Source organism: Coffea arabica, chromosome 5e (genome assembly GCF_036785885.1).
Source record: "Coffea arabica cultivar ET-39 chromosome 5e, Coffea Arabica ET-39 HiFi, whole genome shotgun sequence".
Taxonomy (NCBI): domain Eukaryota; kingdom Viridiplantae; phylum Streptophyta; class Magnoliopsida; order Gentianales; family Rubiaceae; genus Coffea; species Coffea arabica.
Window position 1 is genome coordinate 6,064,891 of NC_092318.1, and position 17,130 is coordinate 6,082,020.

At 35.5% G+C, this 17,130-nt stretch overlaps 1 protein-coding gene across 1 annotated transcript; it reads right to left on the minus strand.

Moving 5' to 3' along the window:
• Nucleotides 1–13,490: 13,490 nt before the first annotated feature.
• On the minus strand, nt 13,491–14,054 carry LOC140006863 (dirigent protein 11-like). Its single transcript, XM_072049531.1, has one exon. The coding sequence runs from the start codon at nt 14,052–14,054 to the stop codon at nt 13,491–13,493; it is 564 nt and encodes a 187-aa protein (XP_071905632.1).
• Nucleotides 14,055–17,130: the final 3,076 nt, after the last annotated feature.

Sequence of the window (17,130 nt, forward strand, 5' to 3'; positions counted from 1 at the left end):
AATTGGAGCAATTCTCCTGCTTATGGTTGGGATAATCAATGTACTTATAATAATTCTTCATATTTTTACGATTACCAACCTGAATGTGTCCAATATGAATCAAAACCATCTTGGGAGTTGGCAATAGAGAAGTTAGCTAATGCACCTCTACCTTGGGAGTTAGAAAATGAACCATTAGCTAATGATTCTAATGCATCTTGGGAGCTAGCTGTAGAAAATTTTTCTAATCAATTTGATTTAGCCACAGAAAAGCTAGCAAATGCAACCTCCGACCGTTTTGATAGGATTGAGGAAAGGTTAGATGAATTAGCTTCTCACTTTGGTGATATACATGAGCAATTGAGTGCATTGTGTGAAGTTATTTCTTCTAATAATTTGCAAAATGATCCTAGCATGAATGGTGGGAATGTTGTATGTGAAAATGGGTTGCATTTTGATGAAAATGATGAATCTCAATTGTGTTTCAATGAGCAAATGTCCATTTCACATGATAATATCTTTGGAACTAACTTTGAGCCTCAAGAGGTGAGTTTTAATGACTCATTTTTCACCCCTCTTGAGGAGTGCATTGAAAGTATAGGTTCTAAAGGTATTCCTGCTCAAGATACTCTCATGACATTTCCTTTGGTAAGTTCTCAAGTGGTGCATATTCAAGGTAATATCTATGAAACACTTGGAATATGTAAGTCACTTCCATCTCTCACATCATTAGATCATGTGGCTTTTTCTATTAAGTCACCTTACAATGATCCACCAAGGCCTAAAATGGTGGATTATTCGTTAACTAAACCTCCTTGAAAAATGAGGAGAAATAGTCAAGCTATTGACTTTAAAGAAGCGCTTATTGGGAGGCAACCCAATGCTTGTTTAAGTTGGTGTTACTTTGGAGTGATTTTATGTTTAAAGTATGAGTTTGAGTTATTTTGTTATTTTTTCATTTGTAGGTTTTGGAAAAAGATGCAAAAGTGACCAAATGAGGTGAAAAAGGCAAAGTTTGATCAAAGATCTCAATACCTCAAATTCAGTAATTATGGTTTTTGATGCATTAAAGAGGTTTAGAATGCATGTTTAGATCATTTTACATGTGTGTGAATGGTTTATTTTGACATAGAAATGATCTAGGGTGTATTTTGAAGAATTGAGGTCAAACTGAAAATTGCAAAAATTCTGCAATAAGTGCAGATTCAATGGATCCAAGGCCTCGGATCCACTTCTGCAATCAGAGAAAAACTTCGAGCTTCTTGATCCGAGCTCGGATCCATATGGATCCGAGGCCTCGGATCCACTTCTGCAATCAGAAAAAATTTGAGTTTCTTGATCCGAGCTCACTTATCATGATCCGACCTCGGATCCTTTCAAAAACGACCTCGGATCCTTTCCAAACGAAGCCTCGGACCACTTTTCTTCATTCTTCCCTCTTTTTCCTCCTTCAACTCCACTTTTCTTCTTGTTGGTTGCAAGCTTTTATTCTTAAGAATTGTATTTTTGTCTTTTTTTCAAGGTGCATTAATTGAAGTCTCCATTCTTTCAAGTAAAGTTGGAAATTCATCACATTGCCATGGATTCGGATCGCGCAAGTTCATTAGGGGAGTATTACTTTCTCTTATTTTCGTTATTTTTCCTTTCTCACATTGAGGACAATGTGAAGTTTAAGTGTGGGAGAGGAAAATATTAAACTTGCATTTACTTGCCATGTGATGATATTTTGTGGATATAAATGCTTAGAAATATTGGAGTTATGTTTGAATTATTTGCCATGTGGATAATTTGCCTGAAATTGGGTTTGTTGGCAGGGAGTTTTCTTCCATTTATACGGGGAAACTCCGTCAAAATTTGTCTAACATCTTGTCCAATATGTCACTATGGCCCAAAAGTTTTTCAAATTTTTGCATTTTCATTCAAAAAGGGCTAATTTGTTCCAACTTTAAATGTTTATATTCTTCCAATTGTTGAAACTTTATATGTATGTTGGAAGGTTTAGTCCTCATTTAACTTGGAAATAGTATTATGCAATTAGAATTTTTACATTTTAGAAAGTATATTTGGTAAAGTGAGGAAAATTATGCCTATAATTTTACATGTTTAATGAGATTTCTTCTCTTTACTTAATTTTGCAAGTAAGTGATTGATATAGTCGATAAAGGTTATATTCCTCCTTTGATTATTCTTATATATTTTCTAAGAGGGGTTATCTATTTATTGTCGTTTATTTCTGAAAAAGAAAAAAAAAGTAAAAAAAAAAAAAAAAAAAAAAAAAAAAAAAAAGAGAAAGTAAATAAAAATTGTTCTACTCCAATGATTCATGTACCGAGTAACCGGGGGTTGGCATCAACAAATGTCGACATTCGCGTAAAAAGGTACTTGAATTAAGAGTATGCATAGCAACTTGAATAAGTGAAATGTTGAGTAACCGGGGATCTTCACCTAAAAGTGTCGATTTTCGCGTAAAAAGGCATTTTCACTATTTAAGTAAAATTTGTGTGAATAAATCCCTCTTAGTTATAGAATTTTGAGAAAAAGATGATTATAGGAGGAGGAAAGCTATAAATTGACTATGTGATTTGCTTATTTGTAAAATTAAGTTAGGGTAAGAGATTAAGTTTAACTTGTTGAATTTAGGGTATAATTATCTTTCCTTTACTTGATATTATAAGTATTTAGTGTAAATTGAATAATTGTATAATGATTATTTTCCAAGTCTTGAGGAATTAAATTGGACAAAGTGCATATATTGTTTCACCTCTTGAATCATTGCATTTGATTATGTGTGAATTGCTTGAGGACAAGCAATGATTTAAGTGTGGGGGAGTTTGATAAGTGACTAATTTACGTAATAATTGTATGACATTTTATATTATTTTTAGTCACTTTGGTTATATTATTGGAAGAATATGAATCATTTTGGCTATAATTGGTGAAAAATGCTTTTAAGTGATTAAATGAGGTTTTTATCACTTTTTACTTGGATTTTGTGTATTTTGACAGTTTTGACACATTTTCGTATTTCGGCTATAACTTGAGTTACAATGATCGGATTGGGATGATTCTTGAACCCATTTGAAGATAAGAGATAGATCTACAACTTTGGTGAAGACATCTAAATCCAGTTTGAAGGTTTTCCAGGTCAAAATGCCGAATTACAATAGCAAATTTCTACTGGTCGAAACTGGAACAGGGCAATGAGCAGGTAAGGGTATTTCAGTCATTTCTCAGCCTACACAGATCCAAATGAGGTGATTCTTGATGCATTGGAAAGCTAACTCAAAGGGCTACAAGTTTTATGTTTTGGTCAAGAGCTAAATCAGCTTTTATCATCAAGAAAAGATCGGTTGAAGTTGGGCCAAAAACAGAGCAAGTGATCCACACTCGGATCCACTATTCATCCGAACCCTCGGTTGTTTCTGGGTTAGTGGATCTGAGCTCGGATCCATACGGATCCGAGGTACTGTAGCAGCTCGGATCACTGGTCAGAAAAGGCTGCTCTGTACGCGTAAAACTCAATTTCACCTCCACCAACTCACATTGGATGCTAGACATGTGAGAAACATTCCCAGCTGTAAAAGGGAGATGTAATCCTCATTTCTTGACCACCTTTCATCATTAAATAGCCAAATTCATTGCAAAAAAGGAGATGGGGAGTTCATAGCAGAAAAATATAGAGTGAGCTACGGGAGAAAGCTTGAAGCTGCAGAAATGTAGCTCTTTCATCTCCCTAGTGTTAGTTTAGCTTAGTATAGAGTAGTGTAGCTTTTCCATTCTTGTTTATTATCTAGATTAGGATGAAGATGGAGGATGAAGAAGGCAAGGAAGAAAGCTCATGTGACGAGGGTTGTATTCCTTCCAAACTCTTTATCTTTGTATTTGATTCCAAGTTTAGTTAATATACAAGTTCTGGATTTTGTGTTTATTATGTGTTTCTAAAGTTTATACCTTGGGTTTGGTTGAACTTTCTATGATTGTTAGTGCTTATTATTTGGCTATTTGACTGCTATGATTTGAGCAAGTTATTTAGCATTTTAGCTCTTTAAATCATGATTAATCTGGTACCATTGATTGTGATGATCTAAGGTGTTGTTTCTGCAATGAAAATTGAGATTTAACACTAGTTCAAGAAGTGCTAAACATAGGGAGTACACTCACGAAAGTAGAGGTGCACTTATGTGGTTTTTAGTGATTCATTTCATGTAATTTCATTGAAGAAATGAACTTGTAGCTAATTTCATAACCATGAGAATAGGTATGGATTAGTTATAAGTATAATTGATTCACTACGAAAGTAGGATTCAAATGCATAAGGAAATTACACCATAACTAGCCTAGATGTAGTACTCAATGATCCAAATATAACACTTGCATGAGTAGTTAGGGATACCACAACCTAAGGAGCTTTCATTTGTTATTTTGTATAATTTCAGTAGGTTTAATTTGTTATAATTCATTGATAGTCTAAATAATAGAGAAGCTTTAGTAGTACCGGTAATTGCAATCTTCCTTGTGGGATCGACCCTTAATACCCTATACTCGCTCACGATTCGTATACTTGCGATAAATCGCGTGTGGGGTATTTAGGAGTTTATAAATGTAAAACTTGATTAGGATGAGCTTAATTGTATATGTATACTCCGCGCACGTCAAGTTTTTGGCGCCGTTGCCGGGGAAGATTTGGCAATATCGGTGTGAAGAGCAACTTTATTAGTTTAGACATTTTATTAGTTATAGTGTGAATGTTATTTTCTGTTATTTTAGTGTTTTTATGTGTATGTGTTTTATAACTTATTCTTCTTACTAATCTTGCTCTTAAGTTGTTTAAAAGCAATTTTAGGTGATGAGAAGGGTAGGTCAATTTGGAGGACAATGCTTGAGAAATGGAAGATTGGTAATGGATGGTTACCAAGTGCAAAGCTCCTTTAATAGAGGTAACCAAGAATTTACTGAATGTATGTCTTTTGAAGATGGTTTAAGGTGCTTAAAGGCAAAATTTGATGTAATTAAGTTACAAGTTCAAATGGACACCATGATGCATGAAATTGAGCAGAGGAGGAATGTTAATGTTTTTAATTCTTATCATGTGATTTGTGACTTGTGTGGAGGTTATCATGCTACTAATACATGTATGCAAGCACAAAATGTGGATTATTATTATGAATTAGAGCATTACAATCCTTGTTTTGATCAATATAGTGCTAATTGGAGCAATTCTCCTGCTTATGGTTGGGATAATCAATGTACTTATAATAATTCTTCATATTTTTACGATTACCAACCTGAATGTGTCCAATATGAATCAAAACCATCTTGGGAGTTGGCAATAGAGAAGTTAGCTAATGCACCTCTACCTTGGGAGTTAGAAAATGAACCATTAGCTAATGATTCTAATGCATCTTGGGAGCTAGCTAATGATTTTTTGGTCTAACAAAGAGTTCATTTGCTAAAATATAATTCTTATGAATTGTCTAAACATTTCTAGTCTCGTGGCATTTTTTGACAAAGAAAATGAAATCCAAGTTAATCAAGAATAACGGATGTTGGAATCGGTACTTCATTAGTATAGTACGGTAGGGGCTCAAAACCACAAGGGATAGAGTCAAGTCGACTCGATTGACCATTTGATACATGACTTGGGCCTAAATTAGTCGAATGTAACCAGAAAGCGTGTTCATATGCTGACCCAGGTCAAAATATTATTATAAATAACAGCCTTGAGTATTTATAGTAATCAAGCAACGATTGAATAAGTACTGGAAAATATTTTTTTTCTAAGTATTGGAAAGTTCAAGTTCGTCCACGCTTTCAAAATCAAAACACATCCTGCACGACCTATGATCTGTTGATGTATGAGTGTAATTGTCGACATATTAAATCAAGTCTAAAACAATAGAAGTTTCTATATTGTCATATAGCAGTTTGGATAAGAGTTTATTTGAGAGGCAAAATTACATATCTGCCAGAGGCAAAATTACATATCTGCCAAAGGCAAAAGTTGCCATTAATTACGAGGTGCTATATGAAAAGATAACATAACCGATGCTCTGTCTCCTAGATTTCTGGTAGTTAGTTCTGCTTAGAATTAGTCTCCGATAGGTATATCTGTTGTAACAGAACACATCCTCTAGGCTGTATTTTGTGTTTAAATACTAAGGCAATCGCTAGGAAAGGGCAAGGGGAAAACAATATATGCAAGCCTCTCTTCTTCCTCACCTCTCTTCTACATGGTATCAGAGCCTATCTCATACGAGATTAGGTTCTGATCTGCAACATCCATGGCAACTGGAAATACTCAGGTTGTTCTCCCAAATACTCATGACCCAAACAGTCCTCTAACCTTGATCACCATCCACAACTCCATCAAACTTACCTCCACAAATTATCTCTCTTGGAAAACTCAGATCGAAGCCATCCTCATAGGTTATGACCTGCACAAATTCATTGACGGTTCGCATCCGTCTCCTCCTGCCACCATCACTGCCAACAATGCAGCTTCCCCCAATCCGGCATATCAGACATGGCTGAGACAAGACAAGCTTTTGTTTGGCGCGCTGGTGGGCACGATGTCACCCAACCTTGTTCCGCTCATTGCTCAGTCAAAAACATCTCATGATGCTTGGAAAGCCCTCGCCAACACCTATGCTCGTCCCTCTCGTGGACATATCAAACAAATCAAGGACAACCTGAAGAACATCTCCAAAGGATCACAATCTGTTACCGATTACATGCAAGCCATCAAGACCAAAGCTGATGAACTTGCCACCCTTGGAAAACCACTTGATCATGAAGACTTAATTGAGAAAGTCTTGGACGGCCTTGATGACACATTCCAATCTGTCATTGATGCAGTCAACAGCCGCGACACGGTCATCACCTTTGATGAACTCCATGAAAAACTCATCAACAAAGAGCTGTCCTTGCGCAATTCCTCACCAGGTTTTCCAGCCTCTGCCCACCTCACACACACACAACGCTCAAATCAGCGGTCACCGGGCAATCACCCACCATGGCCTGCTCGTCCTCCAACCTTGCAGTCCGCTCCCAGCCACTACAACCGACCAATGCGTCCATTTCTGGGCAAATGCCAGTGGTGCCGTGGTCAAGGTCATGTGGTCCCTCAGTGCACTCTCTTCCGCCAACAATTTCCTCATGCTTCACCACCATCACGCGCTGTCAGTTCACCGCCACTTCGTGCACCCCCTCCTTGGCAAGCTCAAGCTCATGTTGCTACCTCAAACTCCCCATCACATGATCCTTGGCTATTGGACAGTGGTGCTACGCATCACATTACAACTGACCTTCAAAACCTCTCCTTTCACAACCCTTATACTGGTCCAGATGAAATCATGATTGGAGATGGCTCTGGCATTCCTATCACACACACGGGTTCAACTTCTCTGCCTACTTCTTCTCACTCTTTCACTCTTTCTAATGTCCTTTGTGCTCCAACCATGAAACGTAATTTAATTTCCATTTCTCAGTTCTGCAAATCAAATAATGCCTCTATTGAATTCTTACCATCATCTTTCTTTGTGAAGGACCTTCAATCGAAAGCCATGCTCTTCCAAGGCCAAACTAAAAATGGTGTCTATGAGTGGCCCATCTCCTCGGCTTCATCACCATTGCTTGCTTTCTCCACAACAAAGACCACATACCCTGCCTGGCATCACCGACTTGGTCACCCATCACTACCGACACTCAAACACATGGTCTCATCATTCAATCTGGATGTCTCAAATTCTTCCTCTCTCAACTCTCATTGCAATTCTTGTCATTGTAATAAGAGTCACAAATTACCTTTCTCTGTGTCTACCTTGTTCACTTCTTCTCCACTTGAAATTGTCTTCACGGATGTTTGGACTTCACCTGTGTACTCCATTGACAACTTTAAATACTATATTCTCTTTGTTGATCATTTCACAAAATATATGTGGCTGTATCCGCTGAAACGCAAATCTGATGCTCGTAATGTTTTCATTTCCTTCAAGGCCTTGGTTGAAAAATTCTTCAACTGTGAAATCAAAACGCTTTACTCTGATAATGGTGGCGAATATCAGGCCCTCTCTTCCTTCCTAACAATCAATGGCATCTCTCATCTCACCTCTCCTCCTCATACTCCTGAACACAATGGCTATTCTGAACGTCGCCATCGTCATATTGTTGAAACTGGACTTTCTCTCCTTTCTCACGCATCTATGCCTCTGGCCTATTGGTCCTTTGCCTTTTCCACAGCCGTATATCTTATAAATCGTCTCTCGACACCTACTCTCAACAATGAGTCTCCATTCCTTAAACTTTTTGGCACTGTCCCTAACTACAATAAACTTCGAAGTTTTGGCTGCCTCTGCTATCCCTGGCTCCGTCCTTACACCTCTCACAAACTTGAACCCAAATCAACTCCTTGTCTCTTGGTTGGATATTCCTCTACTCAAAGTGCTTATCTCTGTCTTGATATATCCTCCAACCGATTGTACACCTCTCGTCATGTCCGTTTTGTTGAGTCTGTTTTCCCTTTGCCAACTCTAATCTCACCCTCCCTCGGGTCACCTCCTCCACCACATCCGAATGGTGTTCTATGACTTTACCTGTCATTCCTTCTGTGTCCTCCTCCGTCCCAACAACCTCTCAACCCCAAGGACAACCTTTATCGTCGCAACCCGCATCCAGTTCTGGATTACCACCCATCTCCTCCCCTCCTACTCCAGCTGCAACTATATCCACAACCACCAACCCGACGCCCTCATCTCCTCAAGGCATAATTACTCGGTCCAAACACAACATTCACAAACCCATTCAAAAACTCAACCTCAATGCTGAACTCCACCATCCCACCCTTGTGCCCACCACCGTCAATCAAGCATTGAAAGATCCTCAATGGCGGCAAGCCATGTCCACAGAATTTGATGCTCTTCTTCGTAATGGCACGTGGGAACTTGTTCCATCTCATCCTACCCAAAATTTGGTAGGGTGTAAATGGATTTTTCGCATCAAGTACTTACCTGAAAATTTGGTAGGGTGTAAAAATTTGGTAGGGTGTAAATGGATTTTTCGCATCAAGTACTTATTCAATGGTGAAAATTTGAGAGTTTAAGATTATATGAATAAAAATTTTTTACTATCTTGAGGGTCTGAAGCAATAGACTCATGGGTGTCAGGTGTGGGTGTTGAAGTAAGCATAACTAGAAGGGATGGAATCGAGGTCGGTGATTCTGCTAGTAGTTTAACGCTTGAGAAATTATCTCGGGGTTGAAGCAGTGGCGCCACTGATGAGGTCATAGCTTCAGTTGGGAGGGCAACAATTGACGATGAGGTGCCTGGGAAATTTCTCTGAGTAGAAACTGATGAATTGGGAATGGATTTGTTAAGACTACTAGCAGTCTAGTACATGATTGTTTGGTAGTGGTTGGTCTTTTTAATTGACGCCGAGGGCAACGAGACCCCTGATCTTTGTGCTTTTTATCTTTTTCACCCTTTTATTTTTTGGTGTCTTCAAATCCTTAAGTAGGTAGCTCAACAAGAAAGTTTTAATGAATCGAGATCACCATTCGTTTTGGCATAAAAAGTCATTATCTATTCTTTCACCGCGAGGGGAACTGGTTTGGGATTGTATAAAATGATTCCATCCCTTCTAGTTATGCTTACTTCAACACCCACACCCATGAGTCTATTGCTTCAGATCCTCAAGTTCAAAATTTTCTACCACGCTTTTATTTCTACAGCACTTGGTATATCAGATAATGCTCTTTGTGCCCTTATTCGCCCCAAATAAACATTTGCAGGTCCACTCATATTGTGTTCTTATGCACTCGTTAGACAGATTTATAGTTAATGCGGAGTTTTTAATTCTTTATTAAGCTAAATTGACTAAAACACAAGGAATTGGTAGTTGTTCACAAGGAAGACTAAGAATTGATAGGAAAGGACGTTGAGAAGACTAATGATATCTTGGTCTAATTGATGGAAAAGTTTGAGATGGGAGACTGCCCCGTTTGGATTGCATTTTTCATGATTTTTTATGAAAAATTTACTGTAACGATTTGATGTATACGAGGAAAAAAGGTAATAGGAAAATGTAATCACAGAAAACGACGTAATTTTTCGACAGAAAATTGCAATCCAAACGGGGCTAAGTCTTCGAAGTTGAGATGGGAGACTAAAAAGCTAGAGTCTTCCCACTGTGTTTTAGGCGTGGGGCTCCTTGCCTATTCTAATATTCGATTGAGTCAATAATGCAGTTTAAATTGGACTTTTCGAAATCATGTCCGCAAATGACATCCAATGAATAATTTAGGTAACAAACGTTAAACAAAAAGGTATCAATTTTGAGAAGAAATGCCATTCCTAGTGCTAATAAATACAACCAATCACTTCGGTTTTAGCAGACAATATCAATTTCAGCTATCTAGGTTTTCATTTTTTAGATATCAAAAGCCAAAAGAAGCAAGAAAGAGAATTATATTTAGTATTGATTTCTAAATCAAGCAACCATTGGTACCTGAAAGAGTCAATTTACTCTCTGGTTGTTAGTTCAGAGCGATTAATTTAGCAAATAAGCGAAAATCTTGAACCGGTCAAACCATTATTAAATTGACAAAAAGGAAAAATGAATTTTTTTTCCTGGTTATTAAAATTGTTCATAAGTGCTATCTTCTCTGTATTTTTTCCTATGTTTCAACTAATTACATGGAGATTATTGATAGTCATGCTAGTAGTTGCACTATGGTACTTCAAAATTTTTCTTCTGCCATTTTCAATTTCATTATGTGCCTAACTAGGGAAACCAGTAAATTAGCAGTTTTAATGGGCAATTATCTTAGAAAAGCGTGGCACTTCTAATTGATCAGATTCTAAGAGTGTGTTTGATAAAACTGAAGGCTGAAAACTAAAAATTGAGAACCAAAGTTTGACTCCATTAAGTTACTGAATTATTAAATATTAAATTTGATACATTTGAATATATATCATAATAAGTGATAAGTAAATAGTTTATCATCTATTTTTGGAAGCAAGTTTTGTTTAATATTAATTAATTCAGATGTTCAATTTTTAGTTATTAAGTGCATCTAAATATGTTAAAATCTGAATCTATTAAATTTAAATGTAGAATTGGGTTATCAAACAGAGGTAAGCACAAAAACTTTATCAAATTCAACCTCCGGAATCTAATCCTAGTAGTTAGTAACTAACACCATAAGCAAAAGTAAAGCTTGATTTTTTCACCAATCAGCTACACCCCATATCCTACCTTTTAAAATCAATTCTTTACTTCAGTAATTTCTTCATGCTAAATCTCTATTTAACTTGAGAATGAATATAAAATATTGTATCATTAGATAAAATTTCTTTTTTGTTATTGTGGTTTGTCCTAAATGTTATCCACTATTTGTCCTAAATGTTAGGCTAAATCCTTATTTGATTCGATAATGAAAAAACAAATTATTTTCTATTATTTGAACTTTGATTTTCTAATGGGTGCCTAGTAGTAACTCATTAGTATATTTAAATTACACATAACTTATTATATGAATACATATATTTACCGTTACTACAATCCTAGCATTTAGAGGCTTTCCCGAATTAATTATAGTCTTATAAACACTTATAACGAGAGTATGTAACCGTTAGTCAAATCCTTTGAACTTTTGCAAAATATTTGTTTAAGTGAAATATGTTATCCTTCACATAGAAAATGAAATTATGTCTCTTCTTGCACTTACCTTCCTCTTTCTTCAATAAACATAGGTCGTGTCATTAATGTAATAAACGAAGAAAATGTAAACCAAGTCAGTCAGTCAAGAGAGACACGTCTTTGGACTTTGCAGTTGATTAATTAGTACGTCACCGTCTTCAACTCCGCAAACCTTTAAAGGTGAGGATTACTTTTTTTTTTCTTTTCTCGAAACGATAATTGGTTGTATTACTTGACAAAAGATTTACAAGTACGAGCAAAGGCTCGAATGAACTTTACAAGGTGAGGATTACAAGAAGAAAGAAAGGATGAATTGTTAAATATTACTTTGAACAATCAACACTGATCAATACGTGAACGACTCAACACTGATATCTTGAAGACTGCCTGATTGAGGACTTTGTACTTCATTGGTACGATATAACTTTCACTATCCAAGTTTCTAGATGCTGATCCGAGAACAAATGATGTAAAAGAGAATATTTAAAGGAACCAAGCAACAATTAAGAACAGAAAGGTCAAAGCCATGCTTTTAAAATCAAAACGCAGCCAGAAAGAATTATGATCTCTTAATGTATGCCTAAATGATTAATGTTTTAAAGCAAATAGACTTGAAGCAATAATTTATATTGCTAGTTGACTTTCAATATAATTTCTACTAGTCTGGAGGCTGCGCTACGCACAGGGTGAGCATATGTGACCCGTGTTAATGGTATGTTTGTCTGAAAATATTTTGTAAAGTTTGTTTTGTAAGTATTGATGTAGGAAATAATTTTATAATATGTAAAATAATTGTGAGCTAGTTATTTTTTATTAAATTAGGATAATTGGAGAGAATTGTTGGTAGGTTATTGTATAAAATGTAGTTTAATGTTAATAAAAATATAGCATATATGTGCTGAAGTAGCAGAATATGAGTATAGTATTGAACAGTGAAAGTGTAATTTTTATGGTTATTATTTTATCTTGCAAGAACTTCTACAAGTTCATCATAAAAATGTGCATCCGATATTCGTTCATTCATAAATGAGAAATTATGAGAATATAGCCTGGACTAATAACATGGTATCGTAGCATTTTTTTCCAACCAAAGCTTCGAAAATTATCTTCAACTTTAATGTCCCAGCTTGTGTGTTGGCAATGAAAGATGATTATGCTGTTTTTGTTTGGCAATACATGAGCAGCATCATTGGGTTAGAGTTCCGCAGAATAAAATAGATGATTAAAGTAAACTTGTGTGATTTTTTTTTTTCATATCAAAATCCAAACAAAACTAGGGTTGTTTGAAAGGACAATCAGCATTTAATGCTAGAGGAAAAGCAACAGTGTGAATGGAAAACAAAAAAACGCAAACTCAAAATGAGAAGAGGTTAGACGTAAAAAGAAGTGCCACACCAACTGCCTTGCCAAACCCTCTATTTATAGGAGAAATTCTTCCATGTGAAAGCCTTCGAACGAATAGTATTTGAATGGAAATGGCTGCTACGAATTTGACTAATAAAACATACAACTCAATAGTTGGGCTATATGCTAGGATGCTCAAGAGGTAAAAAAAAAAATGTCCATGTAGCTCTCAAAATTTGACAGCACCATAAATGATTTCACATGGATGTCAAAGACATATTTTAACACTTTTATTATTTATTTTTTCCCATCCTCCCGGATGGAGTTCTTATTAAGATAGTCGAATGAACCAGAAGTACATAAAGAAACAGAGACCACCACGTACGTATATGGTCTGAAATAAAACTAAATATCTGTTATTGGCTTTCTTAATTATTGGTTTTCACTTTATTATTCAAACTTCCCATCCTCCTCAGCATCGCCTTATGGTAATATTGGCCATTGTAACCGTATAATTCCTTGCTGGTATTTGTCGAACTGCCAGAAAGGTTGCATATCCACGAACATACCTAAATATTTTGGTGCCAGAAAGTACTGAAAATTCAGTCACCGAAGTATTTTGTATGCTATATCCTAGTCCTTGGAATTCCAAAGTGCTACCGTTGTATTGTCCGTCGGTGAAAATGAAGGAAAATGGGTCAAATGAGTAAAGTCCATCACGGGATGAAGCTACATAAAGGCCTTGGCTTCGACCAACAGTTGGAGAATTGATGCTGATGCTTTCTGTAAAGGGAGAATCATTAACATAAATGGTTCCAAATTCGGTGGGAGTTCTCGGCCTACCAGGGGCGCCGGCAACTGCGACAGTGGTGGCATTTGGTCCGCCTGAAAACAGTTGAAGGTACACAGTAATCTTTGTTTCCTTTCCACCGCAGCAATAATCACGGTCACGATGATTAGCTTCTGAACAAACAAAGATTGCTACTAATAGCAAAAGGGAAATTTGGATGGATGTTAAAGCTGAACCTTTTGCCATTTTGTATGTTGAAAGGCTTGCTGAAAAAAGAAGAAGGAAGAAACAAATTAGTTAGATGGTGAAGATAATTTGTTCAATGACCATATTTATAGGATGGAGTCAAGGAGTTAGGTATAGCACAAAAAGTTTTAAAAGACAATTAAACATCAATGGGTGGCCATCTATCACAATAGGTTTGTGTAGAATGGTGTGGTGTAATCAGCATATATACATTCAAAGTTCATAGCCAAGAATTTCTTTTCATATATAATGGGATAATGGAAAACCTTGTTAACATGAAACACATTTACCTAACAAAAATGAAACACATTTAATAAGGTTCTGGAAAAGGATTAACTCCACTTTGCATTTTCAAACTTGTACCACTTTAACAAGGTTCCGAACTTGTGCTTAGCAGATAAATCAATGTCAACTTTTGATTTTTCTGCATATAAATGGTTTAAATGAAATGAGATTACATTTCTGAGAGTTAGGTAGAGCATAAAAAGTTTTAAGAGAGAATTAAAATTCAATGGGTGGCCACCTATCACAATAGGTTTGAGTAGAATGGTGCGATATACTCAGTAGATATATCATTCAAAGTTGATAGCCAAGAATTTCTTTTAGGGATGACAACTAGGTCGGATGATCACGGGCTAATGGGCCGGGGAGGGGATTTTTTCCGCCGTTAAAAAATGGGGCAGGGGGCAAGGGAGTAAACCCCCGCCTCACCACCCATTAAAAAAATTAAATCTATATATGTATATATTTATATATAATATTTAATTTGTTACAAATTTATAATAATGATATTATTAGTTATAAGTATTATATAATGCACATTAGCATTTGTAATATAAATGATTAGTATTTGTAATATAGTTGATATTATCAAATACTCATAATAGTATATGTCTACTAATAGAAATTATTAATTAGTTATATTAAATTTACTAATACAATTATACTAAATTCGTAATTACACTTAACACAATAACATTTTTTTCTCAGAAAAAAAAAAACACAATAATGACTTAATGATTGTACTTTTCTCAAAAGTGAAAACTTGACTATTTTAATTGTATTTGTTTCATCATGTTGAATTGTATTCAAATAACTTTTCTTTAATTGTTTTTATGGGTTTCAATTATGAAATTACAATGGATAATGACTTGGTCATGTGTTGGCATTTAAGTATTTTATTCTTTGCTCAAATTTGACTACAATGAAATTGTATGACAAATTTTTATTAGCCCGACGGGTGCTTCCGTGGGGGTAGCGGGGTAGGGCAGGGCGGGGACAGGTAGGAGGACTGAGGGGCGAGGGAAATTCCCCCCGCCCTACTGCCATTCCTAATTTCTTTTGCTATATAGTGTAATAATGGAAAACCTTGAAAACTTGAAACACATTTACCCCAAAAAAAATGAAATACAGTTTACAAGGTTCTGGAAAATGATTAACTCAACTTTGCATCTTTGAATTTGTACCACTTTAACAAGATTCCAAACTTATACTCAGCAGATAAATCGAACTTGACTTTTGATTTTTCTACAGATGAATGGTTTAAATGAAATAGGATTGCATTTCAAAGAGTCAGGTAGAGATTAAAAGGTTTTAAAAGAGAATTAAACCTCAATGGGTGGCCACTTATCACAGTAGGTTTGTGTAGAATGGTGTGGTATACACGGTAGATATATCATTCAAAGTTCACAAGAATTTCTTTTGTTATATAGTGGGATAATGAAAAACCTTGAAATCTTGAAACACTTTTGCCTAAAAAGAAATAAAAAGCAATGAAACACATTTGACAAGGTTCTGAAAAAAGAATTAACTCCACTTTGCACCTTTGAACTTCTACCACTTTAATAAGGTTAACTTACACTTAATAGCTAAATCAATCTTGACTTTTGATTTTTGTGCATATAAATGGTTTGAATGAAATAGGATTACATTTCTAAGAGTTAGGTAGAGCATAAAAAGTTTTAAGAGAGAATTAAATGTCAATGGGTGGTCACCTATCAAAATAGGTTTGTATAGAATGGTATACTCAGCAAATATATCATTCAAAGTTGATAGTCAAGAATTTCATCTACTGTAAAAATAATAAAAAGCTCAAACGTTGACTTTCCTGATAATATGATGCTCCATCCAATCCACATATGTTTATCTACGATTCGGCAGTAAAATTGATGAAGAGCTCAAAAGTTGACTTTCCTGATAACATGGTACTCCATTCTTCCCGTTTTATATGGACTTGACTAACCATTCTGTGGCCAAACCATTATCCATCTTGGCCATCTAAATGGCGAACTGCACTTTTAGTTTAATTCTCAATAAAACAGAAGTTCTTAACCATGTTAAGAAAAAATAGATGAAAAGGTCTTTTGTCACCTCTTATTAGTTGTGGTGGTTAAATAGGAGAAGGATTACATTTTCTTAAACTAAGTAAAAGATTATTTTACATAAAGCAAGTTGGATGCACATCATATGTAAAATAAAAATTATGAAAAATAAAGACTACCGTACATTTAGACTTGGTAGCATAACAAAACATTTTTTTTAATGACAGTGTATAATGATTTATGTATGCAACAAAATGAAACTTCTCATTTTCAGACCAGAAATATTTCTTTCAAAGTAATCTCAGTCGGACAAGGACGTACCAAGCAGGGGCGAGAAAGAAAAGCCCCTCCACACCTAAAAAAATTGTTATGAAAATTATGTAGGATAATAATCTTTTAACAAAAATTGTTACTTTACCACCAACATATATAACTTACTTAGTTCCTGACCCCTTCAATTACATTTAGACAAATCTTCCATGACAAATCAACTTTTACCTCTTTCTGTTAGTATAGAGTAGTTTCGTTGCATTTGTGTACGATATATATGACTTAAAAATACAATTAAGTAAACACTATACCAAAAGGACACAGAGGACCACCAAAAGAAAGTTTCAACCAATATTAGATACTATTTATACTATATTGGCCTGAATAAAAAAAATAGAGTATTAGTCAAAAATGAACACCAAAAATCACAATTTTTTTATTCGTAGATGTGTAGCCTTTACATTTTATTCTTTCCGGAGTGATTG